Source organism: Anopheles marshallii, chromosome 3, assembly GCF_943734725.1.
Source record: "Anopheles marshallii chromosome 3, idAnoMarsDA_429_01, whole genome shotgun sequence".
NCBI lineage: Eukaryota > Metazoa > Arthropoda > Insecta > Diptera > Culicidae > Anopheles > Anopheles marshallii.
Window position 1 is genome coordinate 41,783,585 of NC_071327.1, and position 19,373 is coordinate 41,802,957.

Here is a 19,373-nt window from a genome sequence, read left to right on the forward strand (position 1 = left end):
TACGAAAAAAAAACTGGAAAAATTCGAAACTATTCTAACTTCTGGCATGTGAAGCAACACGCATGTTTAATAACTTTTTTTCATTGGTATGGTAGTGTTATATTATCGTATCAACGAAAGTGCAAAATTGAAACTTTTAAGTTCGTGTAGCAAATATAAAACTGTTGATCCTAATACTATGGATGACATAAAAAATCTTTTATGAAACATATTTGGAACTAAATCGGGAAAAAATTACGCAATTTCTTTCATGAACCTACAATTTATATTCCGTGCCAGCTTGCCGTCACTTTTGCCTTCTGTCGTCGTCTTCCTCTTCTTCTGTTGATGCAAAAGATCAAGATGTGTTCGTACCGAAAGAGCCAACTCGCCTGGTTTGAGCATTCATTTGCTTAGAGTTCATATCAGAATTCTGTAAAACGATAATAAAAATCTTAATAATAATCAAAATGTTGTACTGCTTATGTACTACTCATGAACTCGGCAGACCCCTTAAAAGGACACTATGGTATTAAGATATGGTAGTTTAATAGTTGGAAGTGTATGGAATGGTTGCCTGGGTGCCCTAAGTAATTCCCTTGATGTCACCACTCAAACCTGTGTTAGAGTATGAGGTGCGACTTATCACCATCATTGTTAGCATACGTTTGTTAACAATCAAAGTGATTCGGTAAAGAAAATCGATCGAAACTTTCTTTGTGTACTAGGCAACTATAGATTGTGATTCAGTAATAGAACGATGGAGTGATTGGAGGAAGGCTTTAAACTTTGCTTTTCTCGTGACTTGCTTGGTGGATTAATATTATCGTTTTCATTTATTAAACTAAAACTATAACTATTGTGATGGTATGTTGGCTTTCGATGATGTTTTAGAGTCGAAAAAAAAAATTAAAAAAAAAGTCACAGACATCAATATTTTCGGATAAACTAGCCTGTACAGACAGTAGCTTACTTGAGGGATACAAAATACACCAGAAAAAGCAACATAATATTAAACATAATTTATTTGAAAAACTGAGATTAAAAAAAAGACAAACACAAAAATATTGTAAATATAAACATCTATATTTTTTCTTCAATTTACATTACCTTACAAACAGAAAAGATAAAAAACATACAACAAACGGAATATGAAAGTGATTTTTCATATAAACATGTAACTAAAAAGCAATATCGAAGATTACCATACTATTGTGATGTAGTTTGGCAAGCCTTAGTAACAATAATAGTAGCAGTAGCAGAACAAGCAGTAGAAGTAGCAGAAGTAAGTAGGGAAGATCAAAGTGAGGCAAATAAAGGGCGACGATCAGTTGAGATCCATCGTTCTGTCACTTGAGCTCTAAACATCATAATCCTACCATGGTTATTGCACAACGGCTACAACAACCTGTTGGTAAAGTTTTTGCCCTAGTAGAATAGAAAAGAAAGTGGAATACTCCATAACAATAAACAATAAGAGAAAGAAGGAACATGTATCCAAACTGTAACGACACAACATATACGAAGATACCTAAACTAAGCTTGTCTAATTTTAACCTTGTAGAAAGGTCTTACATTAAATATCGGTGGTAACCTACGTCATCTACCGGGACTATCTTAAAGGGCTGTATGAATTAGGATTGGTGTTTTTTAAATAATAATTTCTTATTGCACTGATGTCCATATAGCAAAAAAAAATAGTTACTGTCTATATGTGTTGTCAGTTTTCGTCCTATTTGGAAATTGTCCTATTTGTCGGCTGTGGCCCTTCATATGCAAAGGCAAGGTGTTACGTAAAAAAACTTGAGGTATGTTTAGCTGAAAAGTCACATTTCACTACCTACTACTACTATTTGCCCAGCCCAGGCAATACGAAAGCAATATGACCTTGAATACAAGTTAAAATTCTGTATACACTGCCAACAACAACCCTTGCTAGTTTTTCAATAATAGTGCAAAGTGGTTTTACAAATCGTTGAATGCATTAAACAATACAATATTTGACCCATTTGTAGGAATTATATAACTATTGGTTTGATTTTTTTACCCTTTACCTGATTTGACCAGTCACCAGTTGGAACTGTTGCCTTGTAGAATCGTGTGCTGGTTTTATTGAATATTGGTAGCAACTCGTTGGCTTCATCTGAAAATGCCTGTGGTATAGAAGTAAAAGAGAATTAAAACATATGTCGCAAACGGCGGCTAGCTTCTGAATCCGTCGCTCGTACGTACTTTCAGATAGATTATTGCATCGGAACCATATCCTTCACAGGAGAACAGGACCAAATCACCGTGAAAGTATCTTGCATACAATCTAGAAATAGGTAACCCGTATCCATATCCTAAAACATTTGTTAGAAAAAAAAGCCACGTTCTTAAACATTGTTGCGATGAAGCTACAACCATTCGCATCATACCTGCCAACGGAACCAATGGCAAATCTGTTTTAGATTTAGGAGGTTGCGGCGCAGTACTATACATGTACTTAAACAGTTGATCCACCTGCGATCGGGGAATGCCACCGCCTTGATCGGACATCTTCACGCATATATCCTCCTTACCCTTCACGATGGTAACTTTAATCGGTGGCACATCGTTTTCCGTGCCGTGATGTTCCATTACGGCACGCATCGAGTTCTTGAACAGCTCGAACAGCATGTGATACAAATGAGACGGCACGTAAACGATCTTAATGGGATTACCCTTATCAATCTCTGCCATAAATAACAAATAATTAAAACGATTGTTGGTGCACGCATACTGCAATTTGGGAACGGGGAGGCACCTACCATTATGCTCTATGACTTCAAGTTCGGGACTAGCAAGGTAGTATTGATCACACAAAAAGCGTGCATTTTCGTACGCATCCCTCACAACCATGTGGGGGTCGCACAAGGGATCTATGCTGCCGATGTGGCGTCCGGTTTGTGGTATTTCACCAAACAATATAGCTGAAATGATAGACGAGCAACATAGCTCAACAAACTGCGCACAAGCTTCTAATCTGTTAATAGCTGCCACTTACTATGCTGATTGATGAGCATTCTGATACTGATACGCGACATGTACAGACGATCCAGAAAGTATTGAATCGAAAGTTCAGTCGATGGTTCGATAGCTCCATCACGGCTTTCCTTGAGCTCCAGTATACCTTGGGCCATCGTTTGCACCACATCGGAATGGCGGTCACGAATCTGAATCAGCGATTTGCAAAATCTGTCCATACATAACGGCATACATCGAGAGGCGAAAGAAGAGAAAAAAAAGAAAACCGTACGATGCGGGATATGTATTTTACAACATATAACGATTAATACTGTCAGTACTTCTCTAGGTTGGTTTCCGTTGGGTCGGTTTTTTCGAAAGCGAGCACTTCCTCGAAGCTTTTCACGTACCATGCACTAACCAAACCAACAGAGGGCATTCGTAGCAGACTTTCGGGTAGCAGAGTGATTTCTTTCATGATATTCGCCAATCGAACCGGCAGCTCTTTGCGAAGGAAAACAAAAGACTTTCGAGGACATGCATTTAGCCCTGCGGGGAGATATAATGGAAAGAAAATTAGGTTGTTAAAAATAATAAACCAGAAGCCATAAACACATCTAGCTAGGGACGGTAAACAGTTATTTTTCTGTTTTCTACCATACCGGATACAGCTCAAAATGAGGCCAAAAGCAAATTGAAAAACTAAACATATTCTCACTGGTTTGCGTCAATCGCGTCCATCAAAGTCATTGGTTTTGCCAGACTGTGGAAGAAATCAGGGGCGAAGCGGTAAGATGACAGCCGCTAGGGCGCATTTGAGACAGCTTAGCAACAAAGTGTCGGACCTAATGAACTGTCCATTGGCATTCCATTATTCACACCTTCTTTACAATTTCCATTATTTTCAGTCTCATATCAATTACATCACTAACATTGTTCAATGTGAATTGAATCAAATTATCGAGAGCTGGTTGAGTGCATCATCTTTTAGAATTGATCACTAGAAATTTATACATTGTACGTCAACTTCAACCTCGCTCTCGGAGGATGAAGATCGATCTAAATAGTTTTGCATAGTAACCCCTACGAAGCTAGCTATAATCTAAACGAAAAGAGTTACACAAATACTTACCGAAATCGATAAATTGCTTAATGCTCAATGGTGATGGATTAAACTGGGAGTAAAAATCCAACATCTTATTGATGTTGGATAGCCGCACGGGGAAAAGTTTCATTTTCACGGCGCGGGTGTCCGTAGATGTCGGTGTCTCGCAAGGTCACTGATAGAACAGCACGGCTCAACTACGAACTCATCTGACTAGATTCAGTCCAGTGGTGCGGGTTCGCCCAGGGTTCGCTTCTTTTTACCAACGTAAATACCACTTTGGCTAACACACACCGTGGCAGACTGGGTTGATAAGTGGTCACTGTAGATGTTGGCAAATGCCGTAATGCATTCGATGTATATTTCTTTTAATATAAAATAACTGATTCAATGTTTACCGATTTAGCACGATATGTGTTGATATATGAATGTTTTGCCTTTCCGAACGAAGGTTGTCAATTTAGAACCAGTTTGACGTTTGACCCATCTGACATAAGCGTTCCTTTTATCGTACTTTTATCTTGAGCTGGTGAGTACATTTTTGCTCTGATCTTGGAGCAGGTGCCAATGTCGACGTGCATGATCAATTGCAATATGTCGAAGTTGTTAAAAATTGAGATCTCAAATATTTACTTAAAGTCAATGATTTTAATGGCTGGCTCAGATTTCATTAATTTGACCGTTTCAGATAAGAATTCCAGCACGTGTTGGCAACACTGGCATTGTTTATGTAATGTGATTTGACAGATATACAAAACAGGCCTGAAAGGTTGCGGAAATCGTAGCTGTGGATAAAAATGAACCACGGACAAAAAGTGAGAGTTTTGTACAAAACTATTCTCCGTTTACACCGTGGTAAGTTATTACCGGTACGAATCAAAGCGTTACACATTAGCATCCTACTTTATATAAATACGATTTGGTTTCTTTTGCCAGGATTACCGGAGGCACTACAGGAGCTTGGCAATACCTACGTAAAAGACGAGTTCAAACGGCATAAAAATTGTTCTCCAAACGAAAGCCAACAATTTATGAGCGAATGGGCAGTAAGTTAATGCTCGATAGATAATTTATATTTGTAGCAAAAAGAAAACTCATCGTACGATTAAGCGACTTAAAGAATACATGGTGATACTCTTTTTTCTAACTCTATTAGGGATATGCTATCAATCTGGCACAACAATTGGGCTTGCGGGGAAAACCAGGACCGGTTGGAATGCTAGGAGAAGATTTAACAGAAGGTCAACTAAACCACTTCCGCGATGAACAGATAGCACAGTTGTACGAACTTTTGCAAGAAGCCAAGCGATGATCGATGGCAATGGAACGTAAGTTGCGTCTTGATCAGTGCAACGCTGTTTGTTAGAGTTTGTTCTCATAAATTTTGTACACGTATTGGATTCCGTTTTCTTCTTGCACATCACTCGGGATATCCGCATCATTGTCCACAACCACAAAGGATTTCGGCATTTCGGGGAAGAAAGCATCACATTCGAACTGCTTTTTGATTTCCGTCAGATAGACACGATGGCAACGATCAGATTCCATCGCCTCTTTGTACACGCTGTTACCACCCACAACCCAAATGCTTTCGATCTCCTCGCCAAAATTCGAGGAATCAAGCCGAAGCAATGCATCTTGAAGACTGCCGCAAACAAGCACATCCGGAGGAAAAGCATACGCCGTGGCATCGCGCGTTAGAACTATGTTCAGACGATCAGGCAATGGACGCTTGCTTTCAGGAACGCCAAAATATGTTTTTCTACCCATAATAACTGCATTTCGTTTACCAGCATCTTCCACCTTTTTTGTTGTTCGGGAAAAGTATTTCAGTTCTTGCCTAGCGAGAAATAACCAAGGAGAGATACATTAGGATGGCCAAATGTAACTAACTTTTTTTTTCATTTACTTCAATTTCCATGGCAGATCTCCGTTGATGCCGATACCGCGGTTTTCACAAACTGCTACAATGCAGCTAAACTTTTTAGACATAGTTGTTAGGTGAAGTAGAATGTGATTTACTTCCAGAAAAACACAGCGCGTTGATTGGTCTCGTGCTGGGTTGAAAATTCAACAGGTCTATCTTGACAGCTGTAAAAAGAGAATAAACGATGACAGTTGTGATCGAAGCAAATAAGAAAACAGTTAATACGAAAGCTTTGTCTGTTTGATTTAAATGCAGTTCAGTGCAGTTAAATAATTGTTCGCATGCAACTAGCCCTTTACATATCCTTAGCAAGTTGTTTAAATAACGTCCCATTCATTTTTTTATGATTGCCAACATTTTATCATATGAAATCTCTCAAATGTTCGGTTGAAAAAACCACATTTGCTATTAAAACACGAATTCGTAAAGATTGTGTTGTCGTGATTCAATAACACGTTGTGTTAAGCGTGTGTAGCTAAACTTTATTGGTTTTTGTTATAAAACTAAATTTAATTAGCTCCGATTATATCTGCTATCCGCAAAGGTTTGTTTCACCGGCAGAAACAACTAAACGAAACGAAAGCTTCGCATTTCCTATGAATTGTACCAAACAATCGCACACGCGCAAGATGTGCACATATAGTGTTTCCTCACTCTCGCTGAATAGCTTTTTCATTCACACGGTTATGTGTGACGTCATCAAGAATAGCTCTCTTTTTCACTCACATATCGCATTCTAAATAGTCCTATTTACCCTTTCGTCATGTTTTCGGTTGCATACACAGCTGATCAACAAATCCTAAAAATGCAGCGATCGTGGTGGTATTTTTTTTTGTTTTGCTTAATTTTTTTTTACAAGCAATGACAATTTTGCCCATTCATGCCTCACATTGGCTTAGCGAATTTATGTTTGTCACATTGTTGAGATAGTCGATTTTTCGTTACGAGGAGTTTGATCCATATGAGATTCGAATCAACGATTTGTGGCCGTATGGTATGTAAGGCACCATCGTATTGCCTAATAATATTTACATAATAGTATCCTAATTTTTTTCTTTAGGCGAAATAAAGAATGCAACAATCGCTATTGTTCTAGGTTTACCTCGTTAATAAATGAGACTGGACCGCAAGCCAATTAAAAGAATTAAATTAATTTTGACTATACGACGAATAAGTATACTTTTATTTTATTTTGAAAGACGAATATAACAATGAATGTACCTATTCTAGGGATTACATATTCGGGGGATTTATTAAAATTAAATTGTTTTATTTGCTTTGCACTAGTTAAATCTAGAAGCTATGAATTTATTAATGAATTTATTTGCTATTTCTTTTCAAATTGCAAAAAAAATGTTTGCCCGTGATAAGATTCCCTCTACAGGATTGTCTCACCAATTGTGAAGTGTATCATAGATTAAGTTATCATTAGTTATAAGCATAGGGACGGATTTTTGCTATCAAACTAGAAGGTTTGGTTATTTTTGTGTCGTTTGAATTGTTCCTGCATTTTACAACTGATGTTGTCAACGTTCTTAGAGCCGAAGTATAGTCTCCTGACGCACTTGGCACAGATCTATTACAGCACTTTTCCACTCCCCACCGTCGTTTCATGCCTCCCTTCCTCCGCGTGTCGATTTTCCAAGCAATTATTAATACTATGGATTCAGCGATTCGTTTTATTGTATCAAATTTAGTGCACCAATTAATGAAATAATAGTTCGTTGTACATCAACTCAGATCCAAATGGTATTCTAAAGTATTAAAAAATGATTATTCGAACACTTCTAGGTCGGAGATAAGTTCAGTCGTTGCTTACGTTTTCATCGTTGTACGTTTCGTAAAGAAATGAAAAATCTTTGACCATTTCAAAAGAAGCCTTTTGCATTTTTCTCTCTTTCTTTCTTTATGGGCACAACAATCTAGAGATCTAGACCTGCTTTTTCAGGCTTTCTTTGACTTTATTTACCCGTACCTGGATAGTCCTTATGGTGAAGATTTTCGTTGCTCTAAATACTTCATCTTAGTTTATTCGATCACTGGTGAGCAAAACTATTCTAGAAAATTTGTTTTTTTCTGAATACGCTGTCCCGTTGTCATGAGATTGGCAACGACCATCCTGGAATCGGCTTAATGTTTATTCTGAAATATCTTCAGCAGCAGCTGAAAAATAAATAGGCTCTTTAATCTTCTTTAATTCCACAAAGTCATCCCTAAGTATCCATATATGTTACAATTTACTCTTAATTAATTCCACAAAGCCATTCCTAACTATCCATATATGTTACAATTTACTCTTTTTAATCGTTGAATCCTTCTGACAAATGTTAACGCGATACAGAACAATGTTAGACGAAATCAAATATCAGTCTCAAATAGCTAAAATTCTATCTAGTTGATGCTTTACAAGTGATAAGTGAAGTGCAAACTCTTTTGTATGTATCTTGTATCAACTGAAATTATCTTGAAATTGTATTATGAACTCTTCTAATTTTTGTGCCCTTAAAAGGTGGATGGTTAGCGGGCCGGTGGCATGATGATAGCGGCGCCGGTCTTCACACCAAAGGACCGTACCAAAATACCATCCAGACCAATTCCCCGTAAAATACAATATTAAACCCGCCATTTCTGGCTTATAACCCTTATTTTATCACTTATTCCGGATTTTATCATGTAACGGTCCGGATACATTTTACTATTTTATTAAAACGTTTTAAAAAATCTAGAAGAACTGTATTATGTTTAAATATTTTTGCAATTTAGAATTCGCATGATCGACAAAAACAATGAAAGTCAATAACGGTATGATTGTATAATCTCAAAAATTAAAGTTGTTAAAAGGAAGCGACCCATCTGAAAGGACTGGGCAGGTACATAGTTCCAGTGTATAATGTTAAAATGAATGTTTGAAAAAATAGAAGAGACGTAGAAATAGAATTTATCATCGCAGTCAATATAAACGTGTAAGAAATCTTCATTCCACTATCGCTTTATTACTGTTAACACTGTTGGAGTTGTTGTACATTCAAACGTTTCCCAACTATAGATCTTTCTACCCTACTCAATTTTGCAAGAGCATTCGATGGATGGGAATAAATGCGAATCATTTTACTTGTTCCAAATAAGAAAACAAAAACAGCTCAATCAATCCAAAATTAGGTGTGCTGCACGATTTATTTATGTGGTAAACCGATTGTAATAGGAACTTGAAAGTAATATAAATGATTTGCCTTTCGAATATCAGATATTCTACAATTTGTTAAAATGGTCCAAGATGTCAGAATATGGGCTAATTCGTTCTTTATCAATAAAAAACAAATTCCAGATGTGCTATAATGGCACGTAAAGGAAGTGTTGTATAATTTGTTGCACATTCAAGTAATATAACTATTTCATTATTTTCGTTAGAACGGCCAGGCCATATTAGGTAGGTATTGAGGCCAGGTATTGACTTATTTTCACACGTAACCGGATAGTCAGCTCTTGCTACGAGGAATTGGTCCGGATGGGATTTTGGACCGGTCCGTTCGTGTGAAAACCGGCGCTTTTATCATTATGCTACCGGGCCGATACTAGATAAAAAAAAATGTTCTTTTCTCTTTCTTTTATTCAAGAAGAACGGCCAGGCCATATTACTTATAACTAAAGGAAACTTAATCTAAGACACAATTCACATTCATTTGAGCCTTTCCTCCTCCAAACAGTGTAAGGTTTCCTTATCCCGGGTATACTCGGGTATACTATAAATAACAATTAAATGGTGCACAAAATATTTCTACGAGCGAAACAATGTATAGTTAGACTTGGCGTATTATAATCATTTGTTGCATTGGATATCATTGTCATTATCTGTTCAGTGTATCAGTTTAATCATTCATTTGTATCACTTTATAGAACAAGTATGTTATGCCTTTGTTAGTGTCAATTTAACCATCTGATACCATAGCAGGAAAGTTTGTGTGTCTGAAAAGGTGCTTGCAAACATAGAAACATGAGTACAAGAAGCCGTACACAAATAGGACAGCTTCGCACAGTCGGTCGCAGTAGCAATAAATGTGGTTTTGGAAAAGCTAAGATCACCCGCTGCCTTAATTCTATGTTTTATGACAACACGTTAAACCATGAAGCCATTAGTGTAGAATCCGAGGACCCTACACAGCTTGAAGGTACTTTGTTAGTGGTAATGAACGCACCGAACGCAGCGTATCTACTTGAGGGTTTTGGTGTAAAAACCGACGAAAGAACCAGGCATTAGATATGAGGAATGTCCCGGGCGACAGGTAGATCCATTCGTTTGATTTGCAGCGCATGCAGATACCCGTGTTCGAGTATTTTGCCTTTTGCCCCTCCCGTTTTTGGGACAAAACAACCAAACAGAGACATGTTGGCCAGAGAATCATCTCCGAGGTATCAACGCTCATAACGGAAGAATGGGCCGGGCGAACAAATAAAGTATAATTGACGGGAAACCATGGGATGTATGGGTTGCATGCAAGGCTTCGCCCAACAGCACCACATAAAGCAGCGATGAATAAAATAGGCTGTAAGGACACTAATTTGTCATAGCCTGCAGAGATTTCCTCAGCAGTGGTAGCTGTAATCAAACCGAGCGTCAGCATTTGTAAATATGTGCTAATTTATGAGTTCCCACCCGCACAGCCACAGCGCACCGCAGGTTTCTCATAGCCAATGGCCAATTTCTGAAGGTTGGCTGAAAGAATGCACGAAGGGAAAAATGTCCCGACAGTTTCGCTTTTATCGATCGCTTTTCATTTAAACACTCACAATGCGACACCAATTTGCACCAAATATAAATATGCGCCTACCACACAAACAATGAAAAAGGGCGAAATTACTAGCAAACCGAACACAGGATGGAAGTGCATTTTCCAGGATAATGTAAGCGTCTTTTACGTATGAATACATTCGTCCATCTCATGATGGAATTTGTTAGTGGAAACATTTATTGCACCGTTCTAATCGACCATCATGCCTGAATAATATGTATCCGCTTACTATACACATTTCTTCCAGGCTCTTACAGGCTCGTCATTTCTTTTTGCAACGTGCCGCATGTATTATCTATGTTGAGCTTCCGTGCGTTTATTACTAACCAATTAACCAATTTTATCTTTTGGGGTAAGTACTAGTGCAGATAGCAGTTTCACCGTGAACCGTTAGGTAATTTCAGCGCGTATGTTTCAAAGTTACCATTCGAGGCTGTGAGTTCACGATTATCGCTAGATTTCCATATACATTGATCGCACCACTCCAGCTGCACGTTGGCGGTGCAGTTTTGCGTTTGATAAAGCCAGCTGAAGCTGCGCGGACCAAACGGTCTGTGCATGCAGTGTTATTTAGCGTAATTGGGTCGTTGTGGTCAATCAGTCCTTTCAAATATCCGGACGGTGGTAAAAACACAGTCGCATAGTCACTGATGGCTACATCAGATAGGTCGTTCCATATCCTCGGAAGCAATTATTGAACTACGATTGGGAGATTGGATGCTATTTCAAAGCCGAACACATCCCGTGCCTTTTAATTTGTTCCCGTTGGTTGTCGGGTGGCTTGATATATCGGTGTGCGAACCCTAGTTTCACAGCATGCGTCCTAAAGCCTTGCGGCATTGCTACTCCTTTTTGGAAATACTGTAAATTTACCACCTACGCCGTTTCCAAAAGCAATTAGCTGGAAAAGCAAGCGAAAATCGTTGTCACCACCAGTGGTTGTCCGATGATGTCGATCGTGGGCAGATGGTACAATCGCTCTCCACGGTTGATGATACCGGTGGTGAAGGCGTTTAGTATGCTTTCATTGCTTTTCATTTAGGCGTAATAATTTCTCAACCACATTCCGAGTGCACTGAATTCGTTTATGTAGCGTTTAATTCGATAGGAAATAATTTTGCACTAATTATGCCAGAATCAATAAGAGGGTGTGGAGACCAGTGCTACACACATTAAATTTCACAACTAAAGAAGCTCTCATACTTCATACTGCTTCATAAAAACAAAAAAAAACAGTTCGAATAAAACTGTCTTTTTTCGTAGCATGTTCCAAATTCGGGAAAAACGTCGCACATTTTGGAACAATGGAAGCAATAGATGATTTATGATATGCAAGAATCTTTGCCTCGGACTGCTAGAGTAGAGAGATTGCTAGAGTAGCCGACATCCGACCCATCAGAAGAATTTTTAGCATTTCTGTGTTTCCACCATCAACCGGGAGAACGCCCAAACGTCCTATTCCAATTTCATAAGCATCCCTATCAGGGCTTGCGGCTGTGGTGAGTTTTCGGCTGTTGAGTGTTAAAGCGGTAAAGCTTTTATTTTCCTGCTGTTGTACATTAAACTGTGCAGGGCAAGTGGTGATGGAGTAAGTGAGCGATGGTTTTGTTTTATTCATCGCTTTGCTCACCATCGAAGATATGGCCTTATGTGCTTGGATTGGAGCGATTTGTTCATGTGACATGCAGTGCTTGTACATTTTCCTGTCCTCCGTTGGGAAATCAACTTTAGTCTGTATTTATATCCTTGGCGATTCTCTGTTTTTTTTTCCTTGGTAGCGACTTTCATCCACCCCTGGTCCTGTGGTAGGGTTAGACTAGGGTTATCATAGGTTTTTAGTGCCGTGAGAAAGAAAGATTTTTCACTTTCTCCTGATACATGATTATGCCCCGTAGGTACAGACGGTTTGAGTAACGCCTTTTGGTAGTGAAGTTTCAAAATGGTTGAGCTAAGAAGCGGTGGTAGAATATAAAGCTTTTGCTCTTTCAGTATACAATGTCAGTATTACAATGCTATACAGTATAAAACAAATCACCTTTTTAGTGATCGAGCAACGAAATTAGGTTAATTTATTTTATTTTATTTTATTTTATTTATTTTTTAGTACCTTATGAAACTGCTGCTGCTTCTTTGTACACGGACAACTAAAAGCACATTAAGCACCAATTGTTGAGCTATTCTAACCAAAATGTCCTTCATAGACAAAACGTAATTTCTTCTCATGATGTGAAATTTATTTCCCTTTGAAACGCATTGTATCGCAGCACAATATTATCACTTTAGGCTTTATTAGTGTTGTTGAGGCAAAAGTGAGCATATTGTTTGCCCAATTTGCTCCCTACATGCATTGTCCCTTGCCGGAATACGCTATTTTGGCAGCTAGATTTCACCATTTTAAAGTATTTTGGAATATTTTTCCCGTTGCCCTGCAGCTGCTTGTTATCTGGAGGGTGAGAAGGTCAGCATCAAAGCAAAAATACCGATGTGAAAGTATAGAAGTATTATGCCTGGTCGACACTGATTGTGTTATTGGTTTATTACGGCAATATAAGACAATGAAACAGTTTCTCTAGATGTGAGGAAGAGTGCTGAAATCAGAGAGAGAATGGAAGAAAAATGTACAAAACTTTAAACTTTTCAGAATATTCATTCATTTATGATCAAGAATAGAATTTTATGATCTCTGTCTGTTAAATTTGAAGTATTGAAGTAATGTTAAAAACCCATTTCGTATTCCACTCAGCGCTCATTTGTTTGGTGTATTATCTGGATATTCAAACAATATCATTAATTTTTAAATCTATTTTGGAAGATTTCATTTGTAAGCAGTTACATTGTGTAATTTCAATATTTTTGTTCTTAATTTACCAAAAATGTTGATAGGAAGTATACATGCTCACATCTGTGATCAGCTTAAATCGATGTATCCATTGATGCTTTGTGATATCATCGGTACAATTGTAATTGTAAATATCGGATTAGGGTTTCACTTATAAAAAAAACGCTCAAAATACAACATCTCACTGCCCTCTGTGTGCCCGTTAAAGGCATTATTCCTGTAATGGTCAAAAAAATGCAACGGTGAATTATCATTTCACACCCCATCGAAAACATCATCCCTCGGTACTCAATCGGACCCTTTTTTCTCTGTGGTGAAGTGCATTTGGACGGAACACGAGTCAAGTGAATGTAAATTGTAAAATAATAAACAAATCGCATTATAAATGGGTGTTTTTATTTATTCACAACCTGTTCAGCTTGCTAATAGTCAACTGGTCCTTCCCCGTTTGCATTGTCGATTGAGTGGCGATGCACCGAGCGGATTGTGAATACACTGATTGTTTTTTTGTTTCGTTCCCCAAATGTTTTAGCCTTTTTGGTCAGCATAAAATAAAGGCATGACTATTCGCACCCTCTTGCTGGCAGTGGGTGAGATATCTGCACAGCACAGCAGCTACCCGTGGTGATCGAAATGATCAACGCCAATTCCCAACATGTTCAGCGGGGATTGAATTTTCCCCTAGCCCTGCGTGGCGCTCAGTAAGGAAAGAAGGATGGCACGATAGTTGTCGTTTCTAATTTCATACGGTTCGGTGTGCGTATAATTGATTCGTTTCAAAGTAGCAGTCATTTATAACTAGTTAAGCCATGAAATTAATTATTTATAAACACACGCGGATGATACCAACCCGACAACATCAACTGGGTTCGAAATAATATTTGTCTTGTTGCATTTCGCCGCCCGTATGTGTGGTTTAGGGTGACAATCGTGTCGGATCAAACCAGTCGCTCAGCATGACCGCTCGCAACGAAAATATGTTTTGATTTTCTCGATTAAGGACATGATTTGCTGCATTGTGTGCGCAAAGCGAGAAGGGGTTTCATCGCTGGTACGTGCGTGCGTGCAGTGATACTCAATTTTCCAAGGTAATTTAGGGTCATGAAAACATACGCACAAACATTGAACATCAGCGATGATAATTTCCTACGACTGGTATGGAGGCAAGAATGAAACGGCCAAAAGCGATGAACAATTATCTTTTGGTACAAATCTCGTCCTTTCGGAGGACTTTCGCAGTTGACAACATGTTTATCATATCTTATTATCATTCACTATAAACATATCTATCAGTCGCGTGTCTTTCGGTGGCCATGCTCGGAAGCAGAAATACGAATGGGCTGTGTAAATGTAGCATAATTTATTAAGATTTGATAGCATGGTATGGTTGGTTACAAGACAAAGAACTGTGACCTTTGTGGGATAATGATATTTTGCCGTTGCGTATAAATGTTCTCAACATATTTGAGCATTATTCTATAAATTCCTCATTTCTTCTATATAAATTCCATAAATGTATCTTACTATTTGTGTTGTTTGAATTATGTATTATCTTTTCTTTATGGTTTCTTTGAAATAAAATAAAATTTTGCATATTATTATATAACGACTACTTAACGATAACGGTTCGATGAATTGTCAAACTACATACAATGAACACTTCACACGAGCACTTTTGGTTTCGCGGGTGTGGTCATAAGCAACATAGATGCCAATGAATATGTTGGCCCTATTTGAAAATGATTTCAAATGAGCGACTGTACGCACAAGCGGCGCACATCTTCATTATGAATTCATGTATTTTCTATTGCATCTTTGCAAAATGATGGCAGATCATATTGTTATGTGCCAAATAGCTTGCTCGCTTAGTATTGCATGATCAGCAGTCGTTGTAAAAGAATTGCGAATTAAAAAAAACATCGTCGCAACAGTTGGTGTACTATAATCGAGCATTACAGTTACTGGCTTTGTGGTGGATGCACGAGAAGTAAACTTAGCGAAATAAACCGAATCCGAGCATCCGAAATTTATTTTAGAACTAATTTCAGTCCTACAAAGGTTATGCTATTATTTACCTTGAATTATATTTAACACTAAAACTACCGCACAAATGATCTGTAATAACTCGATTTGTTTTCTTATCACTTAAATAGGGATTAATTAGTTCTTCCGTTCATAATGTTTGATTTTTATACACCTAACCTGTAGAACTTTAAATAAATATTGAAACATAATTCAGTGCTTTGGAATTGTTTATTAAGAGAAAATACACAATCATTATGTTTTTAAAAATTGATTTTTTCTCTAGCCCTTTATGAAGATGATGGTTTCAGTGATATCTGATTGAGTAAAGCGAGAAATAAATAAGTTACAGGCCAAGGAGTAAATTTTCTCAATGGAACGTTTTTCGAATCAGTATCCACAACTTTTCTGAGACCTAAGGACCGATTAACTTTCGTTAGATATTCTTTTTGCAACATTCGCAATACATAAAATTTGTATTTATCTTCAAACGTCTGCCATTGTATCGTTAATGTAAAGTTTAAAAATCTTTCCGTCCTGTCCATTGTATGTTCATACTGATTATTTTTAAAACATCACAAAACGAACCATTTTTACCAACTTTTGAGTGTGTATCACCTCTTTCTGATACCATAAATATAAGCAGGAAAAAATACTGTGAATAAATAAATATAAAAAATTAGTAAACTTTAAAATTGCAATTCTCATTTTTCAACGTATTATTTGAAATCGCAGGTATTTGAAAACAGTTTCAGTTGAAATCAATATATCTTATAAAACATGCTTAGTTTTAAGTGCTGTGGCTAGCCATCTTTACGTGACAAAAAATAAGTTCTAACACAACGTAAAACCTTTTAAGTTGTTTGCTCTACGAAAAACGTATATAAAGCTACTGAATGAGTAACCAAAAATAATAAAAAAAAACTGCGAAAACCGAAAACAACACGAAAACGGAAACCTTTTTGCAATAACATGGTTTATTCGCCGTGTACCTTGAACCACCCACCTGCATCAGAATCGATTCCGCAACGGAAACCTTCATCAACCGATTGCTGGAACAACAACAAACAAAAAAAAAAGCAGCAACAGCAGGAAAAAGTGTAATAAATTGTGTGTCTGTAATCGAGTCAATAAATTCATCACATGATGCCTGCTTAATATATTCGTTATTTCTAACTCGGTGCAGAAGGGACTGAAACGATGTCAGAATGAGTAAGATTTCAACGCAAGGATGTGATTACCAACTGAGGCCAATAGACAGATTCTACCCCGGTCGCATTACCCATTTGTTAACGGAAGAAACCCGTACTAGTATATGAGTATATGGTTCCGTATCATATAAGCCACCACTGCTGCTGCTGCTGCTGCTGGGATAAATAATAGCATCGCTACCGTTTCTACTATCGCTTATATACATAAACGATCGTTCCAGCGCCATCATCGCATCTCCCCCTTCGAATCGGTTTTGGAGAATCATGTCGGATTTTTGTTTCCGACTGGTTTTCATGTTCATCGCTGTTTGCTGTTTTTCTTCTTTCGTTTTGTTTGGTTGTTGGATGCTTTCTTGTTGGGTCGTGTTGGTTTCGATAGGGGACCCCTCGTTTGAACGCAAGAAAGGTACCATTTTGATTTGACATTCCTATTACGGTGGGAGCAGTTGTACGGAACATTTTTTTTGTGGAATATGGTGTCAGTGGAAAATTTGTAATAGCATATAAACATCTTCAATTCCTTCATTGCGTTATACTAATTACTATTTTATCAAAAAGTGAGCTTTGAATTGGTTTGGTTTGAAATACTATCGTAGATATACGAGTATTTGTATAAAACAGAGAAAGTTATTGTAAGAACAGTAGCTTAACATGCAAACTGCACTTGAGGCAACTTACAATTCTTCTGCAATGTTTCTGCCACTTATCAGCATCGCCGCATACTTCCTCTGTAGGATGTTTGCTGTTATGAAAACTCAAGTTTATAAACAATCTCTTGTTGTGGCAGTAAAAAGTACAAAATGACTCCCCATCACATGCGTAATACTGAGCGAAGTGTAGATGAGCCACGGAAACCTGGCTGAAAGAATGCTAACGGCTGCGACGGGAAATTGATGGCGTATTCCTTCCCGCCGGATAAAAGGGACTTTTTAAAAACGTCTTTAGTATGTATCAGTGAAAACTAGACGTGGCATTCGGGGCTGGATGCGTAAATTTGGAAGACATCTTTTCTTTTCAACGCACACGCACACAAAACGGAGCTGCCGCACCATCATGTTATGTGTTTCGTTTTAGTGGTATGTTTTACATTTTGCTGATAGTTCCAGTGAGTGGAAAATCCGTGAACGAATTAGAACTCTTAACGCCCCCTTTCACCAAGATTTCCCAGATTCTCAGTGACAATGTGTTTTTATTTTCTTTTCCTCTTCAATTTCTACTTCCTTTGCTTGTTTTGTTTTGAGTGGGCGCTAAATATAACCGATGAATAATCGTAAGCAACGGTTATGACCAATATTTACGTGGTAAACTATTGGGACTTCCATTCTGCTTCGTATAATTCTGTGGTTTTAAATGTAAACCAATTAACGCATCTGTGCTTTGAGTGTTTACTAAGTGGGGGAAAATGGTTCCGATGTGACTGCATGTGTTTTAAGGTCCGTCGGAAATTAAGTTGATTGTACCACAACTAAATCGTTAACCATAAACTGTTCGTTTCGTGGCTGTGCTGTTAGCAAACGTCTATTCTCGGAACTGACGATGGAAGATGTGTAAAGAAATGATGAAAACTACTAACAGTATTGATTATTTGAACAATAAATATCATTTGGTTTTATTTACCATCGTTCCCAGCATATCGTTGATGAACTTTTAAGCTGCCTATACGGCCTAGAAAGTTTTATCGTTTTGAAAAGCATCTTTCTGTCGAAGAAGTGTTGTGTTATGAGTGTAATTTGTGTTTTATTTATACCTATATTACGGCTAGGCGGCTCTCCTTGTTATATGGTAATTTATTTGTCTTAGATATTTTTTTCGTTTAGTATTTAGGAAGATAGGAAATGCATTTTCCATGCGTTTTCATAAGCGTTGGTATAACTAAAACCCATCCATCCATCGAATAACATTTCATGAGTTGCTTTCTTTTTTTCTACCGTTCTGATGATACAGCAAACAAAACGGTTGCCTGTATCATGATGAAAGTCTTAAGAAAATAAACATATGTTTAAAGGTTTAACACGACGGGTAATCCAGTGAAGCGAAGCATTGGGGTGTAAATTGTTCACTTGTTAACAACTGGCAATGGTTTTCCCACAAGGGAGAAATATCACCGGGCTCGGGCTAGCGATCCGGGCGCGGTACCAAACCCTACGCCGGTTAACTAGCTGTATAAGGTGCATTCAGAGCGATTTCAATGGGCGGACATAGGAAACCTTTTGTTTCGGGTGCCATTCGTGGATGATTCTATTGCACCCTTTTTCTGATACGAAACTCCTTGTTTATATGCGCAATCAACACCAGCTTAGAGTGGATGCGGTATATTTAATTATACTGTTCATGAGATTAATTGAAATCTCCGACAAAGCAAAAAGAGTAATTGCCGTAGAATTGTTGTCAACCGTATTTGGAAGCAAACAGTTCATGCAAATAGAAATATTTAACTCCTATTTATTTGTTCGGTTGCTTGATTCGCTCTGCAATATCTTGTTTTGTCGATAGTTTCTATTATTGCTGTTATAGAACA

At 37.8% G+C, this 19,373-nt stretch overlaps 3 protein-coding genes across 3 annotated transcripts; 1 reads left to right on the forward strand and 2 right to left on the reverse strand.

The window, feature by feature from the left end:
• Window positions 1-337: 337 nt before the first annotated feature.
• LOC128710956 (pyruvate dehydrogenase (acetyl-transferring) kinase, mitochondrial) lies at window positions 338-4,199 on the reverse strand. Its single transcript, XM_053805819.1, has 8 exons — window positions 4,097-4,199; window positions 3,306-3,513; window positions 3,005-3,195; window positions 2,769-2,930; window positions 2,397-2,693; window positions 2,212-2,321; window positions 2,034-2,132; window positions 338-412 (listed from the first exon to the last, which is right to left on the reverse strand). The coding sequence occupies exons 1-8, from the start codon at window positions 4,197-4,199 to the stop codon at window positions 338-340; spliced, it is 1,245 nt and encodes a 414-aa protein (XP_053661794.1).
• Window positions 4,200-4,866: 667 nt separating this feature from the next.
• LOC128713878 (succinate dehydrogenase assembly factor 3, mitochondrial) lies at window positions 4,867-5,381 on the forward strand. Its single transcript, XM_053808749.1, has 3 exons — window positions 4,867-4,924; window positions 5,006-5,115; window positions 5,226-5,381. Exons 1-3 carry the CDS (start codon window positions 4,867-4,869, stop codon window positions 5,379-5,381), a joined length of 324 nt encoding a protein of 107 aa, XP_053664724.1.
• Window positions 5,382-5,431: 50 nt separating this feature from the next.
• Window positions 5,432-6,061, reverse strand: LOC128712017 (dihydrofolate reductase). Its single transcript, XM_053806911.1, has 2 exons — window positions 5,979-6,061; window positions 5,432-5,909 (listed from the first exon to the last, which is right to left on the reverse strand). The coding sequence occupies exons 1-2, from the start codon at window positions 6,059-6,061 to the stop codon at window positions 5,432-5,434; spliced, it is 561 nt and encodes a 186-aa protein (XP_053662886.1).
• Between the last annotated feature and the right edge of the window lie 13,312 nt (window positions 6,062-19,373).

Bases quoted from the DNA above. Each gene is read 5' to 3' on its own strand.
- LOC128710956 (XM_053805819.1), bottom strand. From the start codon at position 4,199: ATGAAACTTTTCCCCGTGCGGCTATCCAACATCAATAAGATGTTGGAT. The intron at 3,196-3,305 runs GTACTGACAGTA...ATGTATGGACAG, and splicing joins ACGGAAACCAACCTAGAGAA to ATTTTGCAAATCGCTGATTC. The intron at 2,694-2,768 runs GTAGGTGCCTCC...TATTTATGGCAG, and splicing joins TGAAGTCATAGAGCATAATG to AGATTGATAAGGGTAATCCC.
- LOC128713878 (XM_053808749.1), top strand. From the start codon at position 4,867: ATGAACCACGGACAAAAAGTGAGAGTTTTGTACAAAACTATTCTCCGT. The intron at 4,925-5,005 runs GTAAGTTATTAC...TTCTTTTGCCAG, and splicing joins TATTCTCCGTTTACACCGTG to GATTACCGGAGGCACTACAG. The intron at 5,116-5,225 runs GTAAGTTAATGC...TAACTCTATTAG, and splicing joins AATTTATGAGCGAATGGGCA to GGATATGCTATCAATCTGGC.
- LOC128712017 (XM_053806911.1), bottom strand. From the start codon at position 6,061: ATGTCTAAAAAGTTTAGCTGCATTGTAGCAGTTTGTGAAAACCGCGGT. The intron at 5,910-5,978 runs GTAAATGAAAAA...ATTTCTCGCTAG, and splicing joins GATCTGCCATGGAAATTGAA to GCAAGAACTGAAATACTTTT.